We start from the raw sequence: 18,827 nt of genomic DNA, 5'->3' as shown, positions 1-18,827 counted from the left end.
TTTAACTCAGGGTGCTCTACCACTGAGCCACACCTCCAGCCCTTTTTATGTTTGATTTTGAGACAGGGTCAAGTTGCCCAGGCTGGCCTTAAATTTGTTAAATTTGTTATCTCAGCCTCCTAAGTCACTGGGATTAAGAATACGCACCACCACACCCAACTTAGACAGGAAGGTTTTACAATGAATGCCAAACCTTGTTCGGCCCTGCAGGCTGGTGCCCCCACGCTGAGCTCCAGGGTTCCTCTAGCTGCTGGCCCATGAACTCCCCATTGGTGTCTATGCTGTGTCATTTGCTGACTATTGTGAGTGGCTACCTGTAAACCTATCCAAACCCCTTTCCAACCCACCTCTCCCCAGCAGAGAAAGAATGGAGTCATCCTCCCCGCTCACTCCCTCGTTAGCCATTGTTATTCAGTCCCAGGGTGGATAGACACATGGTTACTTACTGAGCTTGACATAAACAGTAAAATTCACAAAGACAGATCTGGGTGTCATTCCCCTATGATTTGGGAATGGCTGAGGGTGGGCGATGAGTGAAAAATACGTATTCAACTGAGAAGTAGCTTTTTGCCTTGTTCATGGTATACAGCTGCAGGAAAATAAAAATCGAAGTGCACTCAGGAACCTGATGGCTGGGAAATTAATATTTTAAAATGTGAGTTATGTCTTGCCAAAAATGTATATTGAAACATTATAGCAATGGTCAATAGCAGTCACAGGGTTTGAATGCTGCAGCCCAGCTGAGCATGGATAAAATACACAATAATATCTCCAAAATATACTGTGCTGCCATAAAGTTTAAGTAGTATGGGAACCAGCCAATTTCAGAGACTCTGAATTCCCTTACCCTAGAGAAACTGGGAGAATGATACGACCTTCCCAAACAAGAACTGCTCATGTTCTGGGAGGCTCTGAGCTTGGCCCACAGAGGCCGTCTGGGCTGCTGGTCAGTGGTTTTCAGCCTTTAGTCAGGGGCATGGGTTTTGCTAGGTCAGTGGCCAAGAAAAGGTCCCAGTGACCAGGGATGCGTCATAGAATGGTCCTCACAGCATGATGATTGCCCCTCTATGATCCAGTTCCACAAATGGCTTTCTGGGGTCAGGCTCCAGGCCTGCTTGGTGCTGAAGGACAATGGGTCTGAGGAACTGGGGTCGGCTTCCTCTCCAACTTGTCTCCAGTTATAGGAAGAAGCTGGACCCTCTTCCTACATAGCCCAAGATCAAGCTCCTGATAAGTACCTGTTCTGTATTTGATCACTTGTCCCCAGAACTGCAACCTGGTAATAATGATCGATACTTATCCATCTCAATAAACACTCCTAGCCTGCCTGATGAGGAAAGGAGCATGGCAGAACCCACTCCCTTTCAGCAAGCACTTGAAGAACACTTAACACCTTGGAAGTTTTCCTGGAGGGAAACTGAGGCCCAGGGTTGGGCTCTACCTGCTGGGGGTCTGCCCACTTCCACTTGAACCATGTTGCCCCACTTCGTGTACCAGGCATGAGACCCTCACCGAAGACCTCAGTGTCTTTCTGGTCATCAGGGCTGGAAACACCAGTCAAAGAAAATGACTTATAAATATACTTCCTCATATGGATAGAACATTTTTCTTCTAAGAAATTCAAGTACTTCTCAGATATAATCTCAAAATCTACAGTTGTCCACAGGGACAAAAGGATTTTCCCCTTTATTTAATAGATAAACAGAGTCACAGTAGAGAGAGAAATCGTGTCATTTATATAACCAGCTCCAATGCACAGGACCCTGTCTGCTAGCCCCAAAGGTGGAGGCTTCACTCTAACTCACTGTGGTCTTTTATTTAAATTAACCTTTAATACGCCAGGCACTTGACACTATTCTGCTTCATCTTTGCTGTGACGTCCTCGCATTGTCTTCATTTCACTGATAAATAAGGAAACAAAATCACAAATAAGTTAAAGAAACTCACCCAAGCCCGGCACAGTGGCACAGACCTATAATCCCAGCAGCACGGGAGGCTGAGACAGGAGGATCACAAGTTCAAGGCCAGCCTCAGCAATTTAGCAAGGCCCCTAGCAACTTAGCAAGACCATCTCAAAATAAAAAACAAAAAGGGCTGGGAATGTGGCTCAGTGGTTAAGCACCCCTGGGTTCAATCCCCAATGCCCGCCCCCCCCCCAAAAAAAAGGAAGAAGGAAGCTTGCCCAAGACAACAGTGAAGCCGGCATTGAAATCCAGGCAGTTTGACTTTAGAACCCAGACTCTAAATAATTCTGCCTCCTTTAGGAGTAGACAGAGAGTAACGATGCTGTGGAAGGAGCTAGAACATCCTCAGAATCTACACTTCTGAGTCTGTTTTCCTAAGATGCTGCCAGTCCTTGGGATAGCATCGCAGCTCACCGCCTAATTAGGCAAATACAAACAAACCCATCACTGATGTTTTCAGCAGCTCATGAGAGTGAAATCCTGCTGGTGATAGCTTACAAGACAACAAAAACACCAGCTCCAGCCAAGACGCCTGCAGGGGACCAGGGACTAATCACAGGACAGCGGGATCCAGAGGCTGGGCTGCAGGGGCTGGGGGCAGTGAGCCAGCTGCACTGAGGGCAGACAGCTGCGAGAGGATCTGACTGGACAGCTTCCAGCCCGGCCCCACTCGAAGCCCCCTGCCCAGGCCCCAGGGGCTGAGCCAGCTGCCCTTACCTGGGCTCCTTTGCCAGTCAAGGGCAGGTGAGTGGGCAGGAGGAGAGAGGGTGCCCTCGGGGGTGCAGCTGATTGCCTCCTGAGCATCTCTGGCCAGGACTGCACAGCTGTGGAGAGCAGAGCCCCTTAGTAGCATGATGGTGGCTATAAAGGGCCCCCCAGAGCATGCTCTCAGGCCTGGTAGAGAGTCACAGATACTCACCCCACTGACCAGCAATGGGCATTGGTGGCCCAGGGAGCCCTGCCCCACCTCCGGACTATCCTTAGCTTATGGAAGGGGATGGGTCTTAGAGCTCACCTAGTCCAGTCTTTCATCCAGTGCAGACATCGCCCCAGCAGCATCCTGGAGAGGTGAGCATCCAACCGTGGCTTGACTATAGCCGGGGAAGGGGACTCACTGCCCTTCTTGGCAGCCTGGACTGAATCCTTGTTAGTCTCCTCAGATATCTTGACGTGCTGTCTGTGGGTGTCACTGCTGTCCTGAAGAGCTAAAGAACACATCTGACCCACACCACGGGACTTGGGAATATTTGAAAAAGTGTTTGCATGTCTCTCTGTGTCCATTCTCTTTCTCTCTCCCCCTGTCTCTCTAGCCCTTGTCTCTTCTTTAAAAGGCCAAATGTGTCCAATCCTGAGATGTTCTGAGAATGCCTCATCCTGGGAAAGGTGTTTCAGAAAGAGCAGCCATGTGGGCGGTTGGAGGGTGGGTGGAGGCAGAGAAGAACCAGGAGGGGGTGCAGGTGTCTGTGTGAAGCCCAAGGTACACAGGTTTTCTGGGGAAGGTAGAGTTCGGGTGATGGGATGCCTGGAAGATGGATCCTGCTGGGACAGACTAAGGAGATCCAGGAGAGAGAGAAATGGCCCGGCCTGGCCAGCTATTACTAAGTTAGCATTTATATTCAGCCCTACACAGCAGCAGGAAAGCTGATCAATGATTTATCATCCTCAAACTTTTATTTATCTATTATTCATTGCCAGTGGTAGAAGGGGCCCCAAATTCCTAAGTGTCCTGAGCGCCTCAAGTGCTTAATCAGGCCCTTGGGCTCTGGAGGTGGGTAGTAGGAAAGACTGGAAAAAGGCCTCTTAGGGTTCAAAGTGCCCTGAGGTTCCCAGGTCCCAGTAGATTTCTGTTCCTGTCCATCCTGGAACAAAAGTTTTCCCCAAAATTCACCTTTGATCCTTTTCCAAATATTTCTCTCTCTTTTGTTTTTCCTCCCTTCACTCTCTCACTCCGTCTTTTCTCTGTGAGTCTGGCTTGCTTCTTTCTCTCTTGCACCCCCGCCCCATCGTGTCTCCTTATCAAAACACTTGTCTTCTTAGTAGACCACAGTGCTGAGCATTTCACTTTCTAGAGCAATAACCCAGCTGTATCTGACCGCACTTAGCGTTTCCATTTCTTCTCTATCCTTTCCTCATAGTGGCTTTGCTCCAATTAAACATAAAACCCACAATATCTTTGCACGCACGCATGCGCACACACATACACACGCACATGCACACCCTGCCCCGATACCCTGGGAAACTCTGATTTTTTTTTTTTTTTTTTTTGCTCCTTACAGGAGATTGGGGCCCCTGAGCAATAACCAACATTCCTCCACCCCCACCCAACTCCCCTGAGCTAAAAGAAAAGTCTTCTCTTTTTCCTGAGGGTCTAATAATTTTAGCCTGTGACATAAACTGACAATAGACAGATTAACAGGGGGAGTAGACAAGCTTATTAATGTACCAAAACATGGGCGCCATCCTCAAAGTAGGAGACTCAAAGAAAAGGCCAGATAGTTGAAGCTGAAATAACATTTTGAGCTCCTGAAAGAAACAGGTTCTTGAAGCTGCTGGGGGGAGGGGGCGATGAAAGTTCTGGAAGGGAGAAGGGAGGGAAATGCAGGGAGCAAAGGTGGTCTTACCCTGCAGATAAAGCCTGTCAGTCCCAGTCACCACAAGGCCATCTCTTTCTGGGCCAGGGGTCAGCTCCACAATCCCTTCTACCTGTGAAAAGATCTTTCCTCAGCAGATAGTGGAGATCAGATGGAAGAGCTTCTACCTGCTTCCGCTGCCCACTAAGTGCCTTTCTGTTTGTAAGTGGACAGCTTTTCAGAGTCGTTCTCTCTGGAGCCTGTATCACCTCCAAATAGCCATCAGGAAACAGGCTAAAGAAGTCTACTTGGGTGGGATGCTTTGATCTCCCTCATCTGCCCACTGTCTCCACAGGTTACCCCCAGTACCTGGTGGTGGGGAACCACCTGTCAGGGGAACACCACCTGAAGATCCTGCGGGCAGAACTGCAAGATGATGCTGTGTACGAATGCCAGGCCATCCAGGCTGCCATCCGGTCCCGCCCCGCACGCCTCACCGTCCTGGGTAAGAGCCACCCACGTGAGGGGGCAAGGATTCTCTGGCCACCACCAGGCTCAGCTCCAGGAGGGGCCTTCTGGGCAGGTGGGGGACCCCCCGCTGCATCATCACAGGGCCCCAGCTGCCCCCATGGTGTCTGTGACCCCCTCCCCTGTCCCTCCACCACAGGGGAGAAGTAAAGGCTCCTGCCTTAAAATGTCAGAAGGCCAATGTCAACTAACTCTGCTGTGTTTGACCACACCTTAGGAGCTAATGAAGGCTCCTGGGTGCTCTGTACGTGTGAACAAGACCAGGCCATAGGGCAGGCAGTGCACAATCTCAGTCCCTTCTTTCTGAGTTGTCCTCTGCCGGGGTGCCAACAAAGCCCTACCTGCTCACCTCGACTGTGGAATTAGTCTTAATCTTGATTTCCCCATAAATTCGGTGTTCATAGGGATGGCCAGTGACCCCTGTTCTTTCCCCACACCACACAGTTCCCCAAGAATCTTGGTTCTCAGGTTATTCCTAGAAAAATTTATTTAAGGCCCTTATTCCAAATCATACCTCTCCCCCTTGATCTTTCTTCACATGTCTCTGGGACAGCTCTCCTGAAGAGGTCTCCACTCCTTCCTTCTGGCACACTTGCATGAAGACAGGGATGGGCTCACTTGTTAACCCCTTAAACCACTTCTGATTGAGAGTCCAGTCCCCAGGAGTCTCCCTCCTCTGGTCAGATGTTCTGAGAATCAGTGTTACAGGAAAACAGGTTTTGCTCCTAAATAATAACAGCTCACATTTGCAGAGCAGTGCACAGTAACTCTCAAAGCCCTTGACACACATCACCTCTTCCAGTCCTGAGCCACTCGTAAGGTCAGGGATTGTTACCCCAGGTAAGAAACTGAGGCTCAGAGAAGCAGAGGGCCTGGCCAGGGCTCCTTGCACCACCTCCCTGGCTCCTTGTGGTTGAGTCTTTGCCAGGCACATGGGGGATGGAGCATGGACGGGCAGAAGAGGGAAGCCCCAGTCTGCCCCAGCCACCTCTTGGCAGCTGCCACGGAGCAGTGACGACAGGGTCAGCAGCTGGGGTGCAGCCTCGACGTCTGGAAGATAAGGTGCACGGCTGCTCAGAGATGAAATATTTAAGAGCATGTCAGGTTATCTTCAAATCTACACGGCCAAACACACTGGAGCAGATGATTCCAAGCACGGCAGCAGACAGGCCCCGGGGGATCACTTACAACCAGGAGCTGGGCTTATTGGATGGGGAGAGGGAGTTGAGGCCAGCCTCCCAACTTCCTCCAACCTCTTTCTGGCCTGTGAAGAAAGGATGTGAAACAAACTGTTCTGCAGGGTAAATAGGCTGGATAGTGGACCAGGAGGAGGGGACTGAGGGGGGCAGCCAGGGATGCTAAAGAGCATCCCCAGACTTAGTGCCTAATGGTCATTCAGATTTGAGGGCTGCTAAATACCAAAATGGATTGGCTAAGTGATGCTGTAGGATCTCTATCTTCATAGATGATCCAGGCTCCATCCTGCAAAGAACCTGCCTCCGCTCTCTTGTCTTGGAGGGCAGGGTGGGAGGGGGGTGGGTGCCACAAAGAGCAGAACCTAAGTAAGCATTGTTCACTCCTCCAATTTCATGCAAGACCTAAATTAGATGGAGACATACCTAGTCCTTGAGGCATATTAGCCTCACCAGCCAACCCTGGTCATTCATGCTTCCTATCCTATACCATCTCAGTAAACCAATAAAGACCAACATTCTAAATCTAAATTATTCCTGTGTTTTACAGATAAGGAAATGGAGAGACTCAGAGAGGCACTCACAGGAGGTCACAGAGCTTAATTAACATCTAAAATCAACTCCATGCTTTCCAACTTCTAAACAATGCTCTTTGCCCAGTCTCCTCATTTCAAATGCCAGCAGACTGTCATCTGTCCGGCTGGTTAGGAGCCAGACTTCTCAGAGCAGGGCCTTGGGATCCAATCTAGATACCTGATTTTGTCTTGAATCACATCTAAAAGGCATTTGCTCCCCATTTTCCAGTGGCCTGACCTGACATTGTTTTCTGGGCACAGAGCTGGGTTTGTGCGGGGGAGGTGTCTATTCAGTCTGGAAATCAGCCAAAGGGAGAGTAGTCATAAAGGGCCCCAGCAGGGTCCCCTCAGTACAATTTCTGAGAGTCACAAAGGGAACCCGGACAGGCATCTTGTCCATCAGCCTTTCATGCAGTCTCTGTAAAAACCATTCATCCAACGCAAATTAAGCCCTGGGTAAGAAAAAGCTACCTTGAGCTCTGCCTGGAGTCCTTCCTTATTCCTTAGAGTCTCCCCATGCCCCCACCCCTCAGCTGTTCCTCTAGGTCCCCCCTTCCCTGCCCTAGCTGGTCGTAGAGGTCCCCCAGCCACCAGGCTCTGCCTGGCTGTTTCTCCAGGTGGAGGGCTTCACCTGCTGCCCTGAAGGGAGGCCCCACAAGCAGAAACTGACTCAGTTTGCTGGCAAGGGAGCCCTGATCTGGGAAGGGTGGGTGGACACTCCCACGGAAGGGAGAAAGGTGTTGGTGCCCCCTGGCCCAGCTGCCTTCCTTCCACCCAAGACCCCATCTGCTTTGCTGTGACATCTTAGCCTGGGAAAATGTCCCAGCCCATTCCCCGAGGGGGGCTACCTTCCCTGTGTTCCAGGAATGAGAGAGCTTCCTAATTTAGTCTGTATTTGCCTGAGATAGATTTTTAATTAAATAAAGTAAGAGCCTGATTAGAACCTGCAGAAGACGTGAGAGCAGAATCAGATGGTATTCCTGCAAAATTGCAAAGCAAACACTTTGGCTGGAACAGAGAGAAGCCCCCAGGAGTCTTCTATCAAAGCACCAAGTGAGGAGGGCAAATACGAGAGATTATATGGCCAACAGATGTGCATTGTTAAAATATGCATCTGCCCACAGCAGTGCGCTGGAAGAAGCCAGAGGGCCAGTTCGCAGAGCCTCTGGGCTCCAGGGAAGGGATGGGGACTGGGCCCGGCAGGCAAGCCTAGAGTCACAGACACATTAATTAGCATTGTGTTTCCAGCTCTCAGATGCAATCAGGCAAGGAGCAACTTTGAGCTGAACATTTGCCACCCCGAGAGGCAGAGGGAGGGAACTAGAAAATGAGGGGAAAACATGGGGGAAGGAATTGAGTTTGCTAAACTGAGAAAAGTTTAGACTGGGGAGCCACAGTCCAGGTCAATGGTCAGGCTCCATTCCCTCTGTGATACACCCAGCTGCCAGGGACCAAGCCTTTACTCAGTCTATATAAAAACAGTCTTCATTCTGCATGCAGAACAACTCAGGAATCTTGGTATCATAAAGAGACTCTGATTTAGAGGCAATGATCTTGATCCTACTCTTGGCCAGCTATGTGATTCTGGTGCCATTATTCAACCTCTCTGGTCTCTTTCTTCACCTGTAAAATAAGAGATGATGATTAAAAAAAAAAAAAAAAAGTCTAAGAACTGTCCAGCTCCCAAAAAGGCTATACTTCCAGAGTCAGGAGTCCAACATGCTACACCAACTATTTTAGGAAAATGGGCCATCCCCCACTGGAAACAAGATTCCTATGGTGCCTGAGGCCTAGAAAGTAACTGATTATGACGGTTTAGACAGCATCGCACCTTAAGGCTAGAAGATGGATCTCTCAGAGTCCCATCCAGCCCTGGGATTCTGGGCGTGGCTAGGTACCTTAACTGCCAGGCTTCCCTCTGTATCCATCTTCCACGTTTACCCAACCTCCTGTGCAGAGACTCAGCTTAGGTGGATATCACAGGGGCCCATGCACATGTGCAGAGCTGTGGTATAGGAAGAGGAGCCCCGGGCTGGGAAGTAGAATACCGTGTGCAGCTGACTGTGTGACTTTGTACACTGTCCTTGGGGCCAGAGCTGAGCCTGGCGTGTTCTTTATAACCAGCACTTACTACAGAGCAGGTATTCAATAATATTTGTTTGGTTTAATTTTTAAGTGAATATGAATGAATGACTGAATGAAATTTCTGGTACTTCATCTATAAATGAGGAAAATAAAAATATCACCCTCACAGAGTCATTATGAACTTCAAATACACATGCTCTATAAACAATAAAATGCCATCTACACTAAAGCTGTACCCACACTCACACACATCCACACTTTTCCCAAATGCAGGAACCCCAGGGTTCCTGTTACAGGTCAGAACTATAAGGACGGCTTTGCACTTGCTCTTTCAAACTGCTTGAAGATGGGAAATAAAAATTAGGGGATCCAGGGTAAGGAGAAAATGGGTACTAGGAATTTGAGCCACAAATATTTACTGAGCACCTATTATGCAACCAGCCCTGATCTAGGACTCATTAGCAAATGAAAATCAAGACTACTCTTGCCCTAGTAGAGCTTGCATTCTAGGACGGGGTGAGACAATCAATAAAATAATAATCAGATTAAACAAGGAAATCACTATAGAGAAGAAAGAGTGCAGCAGGGTGAGGGGATTGGAAGTGGGGGTGTCGGATGTCTGATAAATTATTTTTTAAAGGGCATTTTTCCCAATCTTTCTCCCGACTTCCCTCTTCTTCTTGGACTGTTCCAATATTAACTCTGCTGTCTTGTGACTCCTGGTAGGAATAAAGCTTTCAAATCAACATGAATTATTAAAGTTGGAAACCAAGTCGATTCAAATGAAGAGGGTGTCTTTTACAAGAATGCCAAGCCCAGGAGACAGAGGGGCCGAGATGAGGTCTAGTATGTTCTGTGTCCTTGACTTGCTCTCCTGGGCCCTCAGCATGGGCAGCATCTCCCAGTTCCCGATGCCCAAATCCTCTGGGCAGATGGGTCCAAAGAGGAGCCGAGAATAACGCAGGCACTTCCAGCCAGGGAATGCAGAGTTGAAACAGAGCCCGAGAACGTGGGCTTCTAATCGGTCTTTCCAGAAACTGTTTCCGAGAAACCCACCCACAGGCATCTCTACATAAAAAGGCAAGTCAGTAGGGAATAGTGGGAGCAGTTTTTTGGGGTGAAAAAGTTTCTCTGAAGAACAAAGCCTGCCATGGCACATGGGGCCCTCCCAGCCTGCCATCTGCCCTCTCTCCAGCCCCAGCTCTACCACCCACTCACTCAGATCACAACCAGCTTGTAGCTCCCTTCACTGACCACGCCTCCGGTTAGATGCTCTTCCCACCTTTTTTGGCTAACTTGCATCTACCTGTCAGGAGTCACTTTAGACATCTCCTCCAGGAAGCCCTCCCTGAAGTCCACACAGCCTGACTGTCCCCCCTTGATCGCAGCACTCAACCCGTTCTCTTGAGAATAACTGTGTTCATGTCTGTTTCTCCCGCTGGGTCTGTTGGGGGCATCTGGCATCCTTCATGCCCAGCACAGCCTGTGAACACAAATTTGTTGATCAGCAAATTTCTGTCATTTAATTGAAGCAAAAAGGGCTTAGGGGAAAATCATGAGTGATTTACACTGAATCTCGCCATAAAGAACAGTGCCTGGCAGATAGTCAGCCCAAAGACTCGTGAGTGTTGGGTTGGGTTGGGTTGGGGTGGGTTGTCTTGTGTTTAGGGAGATCTTTCTGCCACTGTGACAAAATAGCTGAGATAAACCAACTTATAATGGGTTTTCAGCCCATTGTCCTTTGGCCCTATTTCTTTTGGGCCTGTGGCAAAGCAAACCATCATGGCAGGAGCACATGGTGGAGCAAAGTTGCTCAACTACTGTGGCCAAAAAGCAGAAAGAGAGGGGAAGAGGAAGGCCCTGGGGTCCCAATACCTCCTTCAAGCGCATCTCTCCATTGATCCAGCTTCTACTCAGTAGCCCCACCTCCTAATGAGTTTCACTCCCTCCCAACAGCCCCACAGGCTGGTGACCAAGCCTTTAACACATGGGTCTCTGAGGAACATTTCTGATCCAAACTACAGCAGAGAGGCAATACAGCTTGATGGTTTGGAGCCCAGCTCCAGGAGCCAGATTGCCTGTGCTTGGAACCTAGCTCTGTCATTTTACTAGTGGTGCCAACTTGGTCAAGTTACTTAACTCCTCTGTGCCTATTTCCTTGTGTGTAAAACGGGAGATAAGATCCTAACTGCATTCATAGGGTTACTGAAAAGATTTAATGAAACAACATAATGCAAAGCATGGCTCAGAATAGTGCCTGATGTCCAGCAAGACAAATAAGCCCGTGGCTGTTATTGTTTTATTAACTATTCTTATTATGGTGCAATGTCAAGAGACACCATCGAGGGAGCCCCCCTTCCAGGGCATCAGACTCCATGTCCTACAGCAGCTTTCCCAAGCAGCCAGCAAGGCAGAAAGACCTGGTTCCTGCAGGCCCCTCCCAGGCGCATGCCTGGGAAGACAAGCAGAATTGATTTCCTTATCTTCTTATTAAGCGTGTTTTGCCTGGGCCCCGGCCTGGTCTTAGGTGCTCTATCTCATTTGTGCTGTGTGCTGTTTCCTGCCACATTCATTACCCTGCAATCACCCCCAAACAGGGGCAGCAAACAAGGCAGAGATGGGAGAGAAGTGCAAGAAAACATCCTTATCTCCTGAAGGTCCATATGGAAGCCAGTCTGAGCTATTGTGCACCCCATTCCCACACACCCCACCCTACCACCAGCTCCTTCCCTCTCCCTCCTGGCTTCTCTGCCCTTCTTGATGGCCCTGGCCAACCCCCAGAGTCCCCTCCCCTCTTCTCCCTCCCTTTAGCCACTGCACACCTCATTTCCCTCTGAGTTTAACTCTTCAATTACCTGTCCTGGCCAGTAACAAGGGGAACATAGCATAGAATCAAGGAGCTGCCTCAACTGGACTAATAAAGTCTCCCTTCTAAATTAGAATTCCCTTGTGAGAGGGCTGATGATCTCCGAGGTCAACACAGAGGATTCCAGGCCATGTGCCACCCTGAGTGGCTGCCCATAGCAGCTGGTGGTGAGGGTCAGGGACAATTGAGGGCCTCCCTGGGGCTCTCTGTAGATGTTGGGTTGTGGCGAGCTGACCTCCAGAGCTTGGCTTCCTGGACCCTCCCTCCTACTGCACTATAAGATCACCCCCGTGACCATGTCCCTATCCCACTGGTTTGCATGTGGCCCCAGAAAGGAAGGGCCTCTCTGCCTTCTTCTCCCTACCTTTCTCACCATTCTTCATCTCATTCATTCCTCTCTGGAATGTGAGTCCCCTCCCTAGCTGGGGACATCCATCAGGCTGAGAAATGAGGCGGGGAGCCCAGATGCTAAACTACTCCCAAGGCTCCACAGCCATCAGAGATGAAAGTGAACCTGGGACTTCCTTTTCCTGCCTACATGTGGGTGGCAGTCACAAGCAGGTTACTGCACAAGAAGAGGAGACCAGATGCCAGGGATACATGTCCCCTACTTCTAGCCCACCCAGCATCACCAAGGGTGATTGAAACAGACTAGGCTGATTATCTCATCAGGCCTTCCAGAGTGGACTTGAAGTCCAACACTGTTGTCCCAGGGTCACTCACCATTCAAAGCTGAAAGCAGCATCCCAAAAGACCACCCCGAGAAGCAGCTCCTCCAGATCCTTTGGCTTTCAATACCAGGACAAGGCAGGGGGTTCTTAGGAGTCTACTCAGGGTCTGCAGCACACAGGTGCTCAGCTTCCTGCTCCCTTCCCAAGTGGTCCTAGTTCTGCCCATCTCTGAGTGTCCCCCATCCCCATCACCAGATGACTTAGGCTCTCCAGGGCAGTGCCGTGCAGTCCTGAAGTGTGACACCACCATACCCAAGCATTAGCAATTCTCCAGATCCAAGCCAGACAGAGGGCCCTCATCCAGGAGCTGGGAGGTGTGCTTTGCTGTCCCATCCTGCCACTGTCCAGCTGTGAGCCATAGGATAATGATGCTTAACCTCTCAAGCCCTCTTTCTCCCTGGTAAAATCGGAACCCGGAAAGATGAAGTGGAAATCCACTCCGCAGTTTGACAATGATTCTCCCACAATTGCTCACGGTTTGGGGGTCCAGCATGAGGTGCATTGTTCCCTGAGCCCCTCTTCTTTTGCCCCTGAGAGCAAGGATAATATGTCCTTCAGCTGCTTTAACCAAGCATGACCCTGGGAGATGCTGAGCAGGCTCAGCTACTCAAAAAAGAAGAGCGTGAGCTCAGACCACGGAGATCTGCAAAAAGCAGGACCTTGATCCTCTGGTGTCTGTCTTTGGCATAAAAGCAGAAGCTCCAGTGTTGCCTGCGAAATCCAACCCCCTTTTCTGCAACCTTTAGAGAGCAGCTCCTTGAGGAAGCCCTCTCTACCCTTCGTGGGCCTGGCTCCAATACCCCTGCAAGCCTCAAAAAGCACAGACAAGGGCCTACCTCTGTCCTGGTCCCCTACAGGGGTTCTCACTCAGGAAGTCCAGCTGGCCACTGTCCATTTACAAAGTTTGACTATGCATCATTCACGGCCATACCCACACAGACACTTTAGCTTCAGGGAAAATGTGTATACAAACAAACACACACACACACACACACACACACACACACACTGCAAGCATGGCTAAATCATCAGTATCCTCGTGGCAGAAAGACACAAGAATGCTCAGTCAAGGGAATCAGTCGCTGTTGGGAAATGGGCAAGTTCTTGGTGACTTGACAAAAGTATCGACTCTCACCCTGTCAAGCCCAGGAAAGAATGGGGTAGTTGGAGCATGGTATATCATCGGCATGAGCCCCGCTTCTCTATCGATTTCCCCTAACGACAAATGAAATGCAAGAGAAAAGAGTCACTGCAGATGAGAGGGAGGACAGGTCCACCAGGCCACCCATGACCGAACCCTCAGGACTGTCTGAAGCCAGCCCCAGGGTAGACCCAGGGAGGTTGGAGCTGGACAGGGAGCCCTCAGGATTAAAAATAGCTCACTACTTCCCCACTCTGACCTCAGCCCGAGCCTGGGACGAAGCTTTCATGGCAAATTATGGATTTAAAACTGGCAATGAATCTCCATTACAGCATGAAATGAGAAAGGAAAATGCCACTAAATGGAAGCCTTCCCCCCGGCAGCCAGTGGGGTAAGGGAGGGCGTAGTTTTCAGAGAGAGTTTGGAGACAAAGTCACACAACCCACATTACGCTGGAAGAAGCCAAGATCAAGGAGAGAAGGGACCAAGGACAGTGGGCAGGGCTCAGGTCTAAGGGACACTCCTCTGCCCCAGACAGAGCAGAACACTACAGAGGCAGAGGATGTGGTAGCCACTAGCCGGGAGCCAGGACCTGGCTGTGGTCAGTTTTCTGCAGATGCACTGCACTTCAGAACTAAGAGTGTGACTGCTGTGCTGTGATGGCACCTGCCGTAGGTCTCCCTGGAGGAAGTGGGAACCATGACCCACTGCCTTTCCAATCATCCCAGGGGCCAGTGGAGCTCCTGAAACTGTCTTCCTTGTCATTCCATACCAGGGTGACATCCCTGCAGGCTCTAGAGATAAGGAACACAATTAAGAATTCTCTATTAAGTTCAAACACATACACACTTACATGCCCATCTTCAGTGAGCCCAGTTGGCCCTCATGTGTCCCTACATCCCCAGCTCTCGGCCATTTACCCTCCCTATGTGTACTGGCCCTGGGAGGGAGGGGGTTGTCACAATTTGGCTCAGACCTTGGGAATAGACAAAGAGGAACAACAGCGGAGAGAGTTAAGGGGCACCAGAGCCAATCCTTGGCCCAGTTAACCTGAGCTCAATCTGCACCATAGACAGCCGCAACATCCCTGAAATCTGCCGGAGAACTTGGCACCTGGAAAAGATATGAGATGTGTACTGTGTACACATTAAAAGAAGTGGGGAGGCTCAGCTTGCTAGAGAGAAGACTTGGGAGAATATGGTACTTCTCAAATATTTAAAGAAGAAAAATAGATTTATTCTGTGGAGCTCCAGAGGCCAGAACCAGGGCCAGGGAGGAAATTCTTTTAATCTTGACAATTAAAAATAACAGTCAGAGCATGGTAAAGTAATAAGCTCTCTGTCTCTGAGAGTATTCAAGCAGAAGCTGAATTTTCCCATATGCCTGACATTAGAGGGAGGAAATCAATTTATTCCCAGAGGTGAGATGATGGCAGCAACAATCCCAGTTCTATAGCTGAGCAGGAGTTGGTGGGCTGGCCCCAAAAAAGGGGATGATGCAGAGAGAAAAGCAGAACCATTTAAGATTACTCCCTTCCTATCCAGATGTCCTTGCCACACATTTGTCATGGATTCTGCAGACAGAGTTCCAGCTCCAAGTGGGTTATTAACCCAGATCAAACGTTTTCATCAAGAGCACTGAAACTTGGTAGAACTGGCATAAAGGAAAGTAACAGGTAGTTAAGTCACTGAACATCATTCAACCCTGCTATACTGCAAATCTCCAAGTAAGATCTGGGTATGCCATGGGATTGTCACAGATATGAGCCCGAGCATAAGGCTGGGAGAAAAGAGGTGGAGACCCCCATATGTCCTTTCTTAGGACATGCACACCAGCTACAATAATGTCTCAGAGTCTGGAGAAGGAAAGGAAAGCTCAAGGTCAATAGCAGTTAAACAGAGCCTCCTTCCTGGAGGAATTCTATGTGAAGCCAAGCTTGGAGAGCATCAGAGACGTGGTTTAGAATGAAGAAGGGTTGAGAGAATTCCAAGCCTGGGAGTTTACCTCTATGAAAGAGCAAGAATCAATCCAGTTGGAACAGGGCGTCTGAGTCAGAGTTCCCACAGGAGCAAAAGGTATGTGCCAGGACAGAGTGAGAAATGATGGCAAGATGGCAGAGCAATGGGCAGGTCTTCTTCAGAAGACTGCCTTCATTCACAGGAAGATCTGACCTAATAATGACAGGGATGGGACACAGCTTCAGAATCCTGGTTCAGGGGTGCTGGTCCTGCAGCTCCCTGGGTGTGTGCCACTGAGCATATCCTCTATCCACAGAAAGGGCAGCACATCAGGTGGTCCCAAATGGAGAGAAAAGAGAAAGGGAAACAGCAGTGAACTCCCACTGTACACCAGCCACCACCCTGGGGAATCCATGCATGTGCCTTCACTCACCTCCTTACCAACTCTACCCGGCAGGTCCCAAGCCCATTTTATGGATGAAGAAATTGACACACACTTAGACTCATTAGCTTGCCCAAGGTTTTCACACAACAAAGGTAAAGAATCTGAACTTGGGTTTTTCTGTCCTAAATTATTTCTTTTCCAAGTTCTGCTCTATCTTTCAGCTGCCTGTTTCCCCCCTTAAGGTAATGAACAATGATCGAGAGCTCTTTCCAGTAATGGGATCTCCAGGATCCCGGTGCTTAGGGCCCACGGAGTCAGGGAGTTGGCCTGAATAGTGAACCCAAGCCTTTCAAAAACCCTTTCCGGCAGTCCCTGTTCCCCAGTGTGCTTTAGGATCCAGAACCCTGAGACCTACAGCTCCCACTTTCCTGGGGACTCTGCCACTTCTTGCCCCATCACTCTGGACCTACATTACTCTGTCTGTGTAGAGGGGGCTTTTCTGAAAGGGAGGTTCACAGGCCCCCAGAAACCCCTAGTTGCCTCCATCTCACAAAAATAATTAGCTGAGCCCTGCAACCTGAGAAGGCTGGCTTCCAAGAAAGTGTCACATTTTCACAAGTTGATCAAGGTGTTTGTAAATGTTTATCTAAGGGAAGAACTTTCCTGTGTAAATATGTCAGGAACAGTGTGAACAGCTGGGAAATCACCCAGGTGGCACCTTCAGGGTGGAGGCAAGAAAGGGAAGAGAAGGCTGATGGGCACACAGTGGTCCCCTACAAGGACTGGCCCTGCTCTACCCGCAAACACACAACTCCTCCCACCTCTGATCACTCCTCCCCACGTGTAGTCACTAGGGTGCTCAAGAGAACCCATTTCACAGATAGGGCGCTGAGGTGAACAAGGAAAGGAAATGCTGTCAGCTTTCCTTATCTGAGAGTTCTGCAGCTTTGAAAACAAATGGCAAAATTGCTTCTGTACTGAACATAATCAGACCTTCATTTTTTTCTTGTCATGATTTCCCTAAACAACTATTAACATAGCATTTACATTGCATTGGGTATTACAAGGAATCTAGAGATGATTTAAAGTATGCAGGAGGATGTGGATCCGTTATATGCAAATGCCATGCCATTTTACATAAGGGACTTTAGCACCGTGGATTTGGGTATCTCCAGGGGTCCTTAAGCAATGCCTCATAGATACCAGGGATGACTGCATGCTTGAGGCTTCACAATGCATGGACAAGGGATAACAAGTGCTCTGACTCTTCCAGATGAAGCTGAGCCCTGAGCCAATGTCACTGGGAATTCCCTATCTCACCTCCAGGCCCAGCCCCAAATATCAACTTGACCTGGGCAATACTTCTAACTAAAGACCACCAGAAGCCTCCAGAACCTAACTTTGATTAGAGCTTTATTAGAGAATTTGACTGATGGGAAGGGATATGCTCCCATTAATGGCTCTTCATTCACTCTGTGTTCAATATGTATTTATGAACCTCCCACACACCCAGTCCTGGCACTGGGAATGCCCATCAGTGATCCAAACAAACCAACCAACAAACAAAAAACTCCCGCTTGAATGAAACTGGTACTCTAGCAGAGGGAGCCGGACAATAATCATAACAAGAAAATTATATAGTTTATTAGAAAGAGATAAATGTTATTCAAAAACTTACAGCACAGTATGAGCATTAGGGTTTCCTAGGGGAAGGGCAAGCCTCATAGAGAATGTGGCCTTTTTTTTTTTTTCTTCCCTTTATTTTTTAAAAGCTTTCCTGGGGTAAAAATGCAACATTTGATTAACCCATTTTAAGCATACAACACAATGATTTGTAGTAAAAGTAGAGAGTTGTACAATCATTACAATCCAGTATTAGAACATTTCCATAAATCTAAACAGCCCCTCATCAATTCCCCTCTCACTCCAGGCATCTGCCCATCTGGTTTACTCTCTATGGATTTGCCTTTTCTGGATCTATAATATAAATAGTTCTCAGTTTTTTTGTTGTTGTTTTTGGGGATTTTTTTGTTTTGTTTGGTTTGGTTTGGTTTGTCTTGTGTGCTACTGGAGATCAAACCTAGGGCTTTGCACATGCTATGCAAGCACGTAAACACTGAGCTACAACTCCAGCCCTGTCATATAATAGAATCAGAGCATATGTGGCTTTTTGTATCTGATTTCTTTCACTTAACATAATTTTTTTTTGAGATTCATCTATATTGAGGCACATATCAGGGGTTTCTTTTCATCGCTGAATCCTATTCCATTATATGGATATATCACCTTCTGTTCCTTCACTCACCAGTTGGTAAACATCTGGATGTTCTCCAGTTTGGTGCTATTGTGAGTACTGTTGCTATGAACATTCACAAACAAGTCTATGTGTGGAGACCATCTCATTTTTCATGGTTATATTTCTAGGAGTGGGATAGCTAGGTCACGTGGAAAGTTTATGCTTAGCTACTTATGACTGCCAAACTTGTTTTCCAAAGTGGTTGTGTCATTTTAATTCATTTCCACCAGCAATAAATAAGCATTTCAGTTTCTTTACATCCCTGCCAACACTTGCTGTTTATCTTTCTATTATGTCCATTCTAGTATTTTTGAAATAGCAATCTATCATGACTTTAATTTGCATTCCTCTAATGACTAATGGTGTTGAGCACCTTTAATGTGATAAACAAGGTGATATCTATCTGTGTGTCTATTAACATCTTTTGCCCATTTTTAAAATTGGATCTCTTGTCTTGTTATTGTGTTGTAAGAGTTCTTTATGTATTCTGCATACAAATCCTTCATCAGATACATGATGCACAAATATTTTCTCT

At 48.4% G+C, this 18,827-nt stretch overlaps 1 protein-coding gene across 1 annotated transcript in view; it reads left to right on the top strand.

Annotated features, from left to right (window-relative positions):
• The window catches only part of Kirrel3 (kirre like nephrin family adhesion molecule 3), a 547,920-nt gene that overhangs the window by 455,461 nt on the left and 73,632 nt on the right, over positions 1 to 18,827 (top strand). Inside the window, exon 4 of the mRNA XM_027945488.2 lies at positions 4,890 to 5,039. Within this exon, the coding sequence (XP_027801289.1) occupies positions 4,890 to 5,039 (150 nt within the window). The remainder of the gene's footprint in view (positions 1 to 4,889; positions 5,040 to 18,827) is intronic.

Source organism: Marmota flaviventris, chromosome 9, assembly GCF_047511675.1.
Source record: "Marmota flaviventris isolate mMarFla1 chromosome 9, mMarFla1.hap1, whole genome shotgun sequence".
NCBI classification, from domain to species: domain Eukaryota; kingdom Metazoa; phylum Chordata; class Mammalia; order Rodentia; family Sciuridae; genus Marmota; species Marmota flaviventris.
This window is presented reverse-complemented; position numbering and strand designations above follow the sequence as displayed.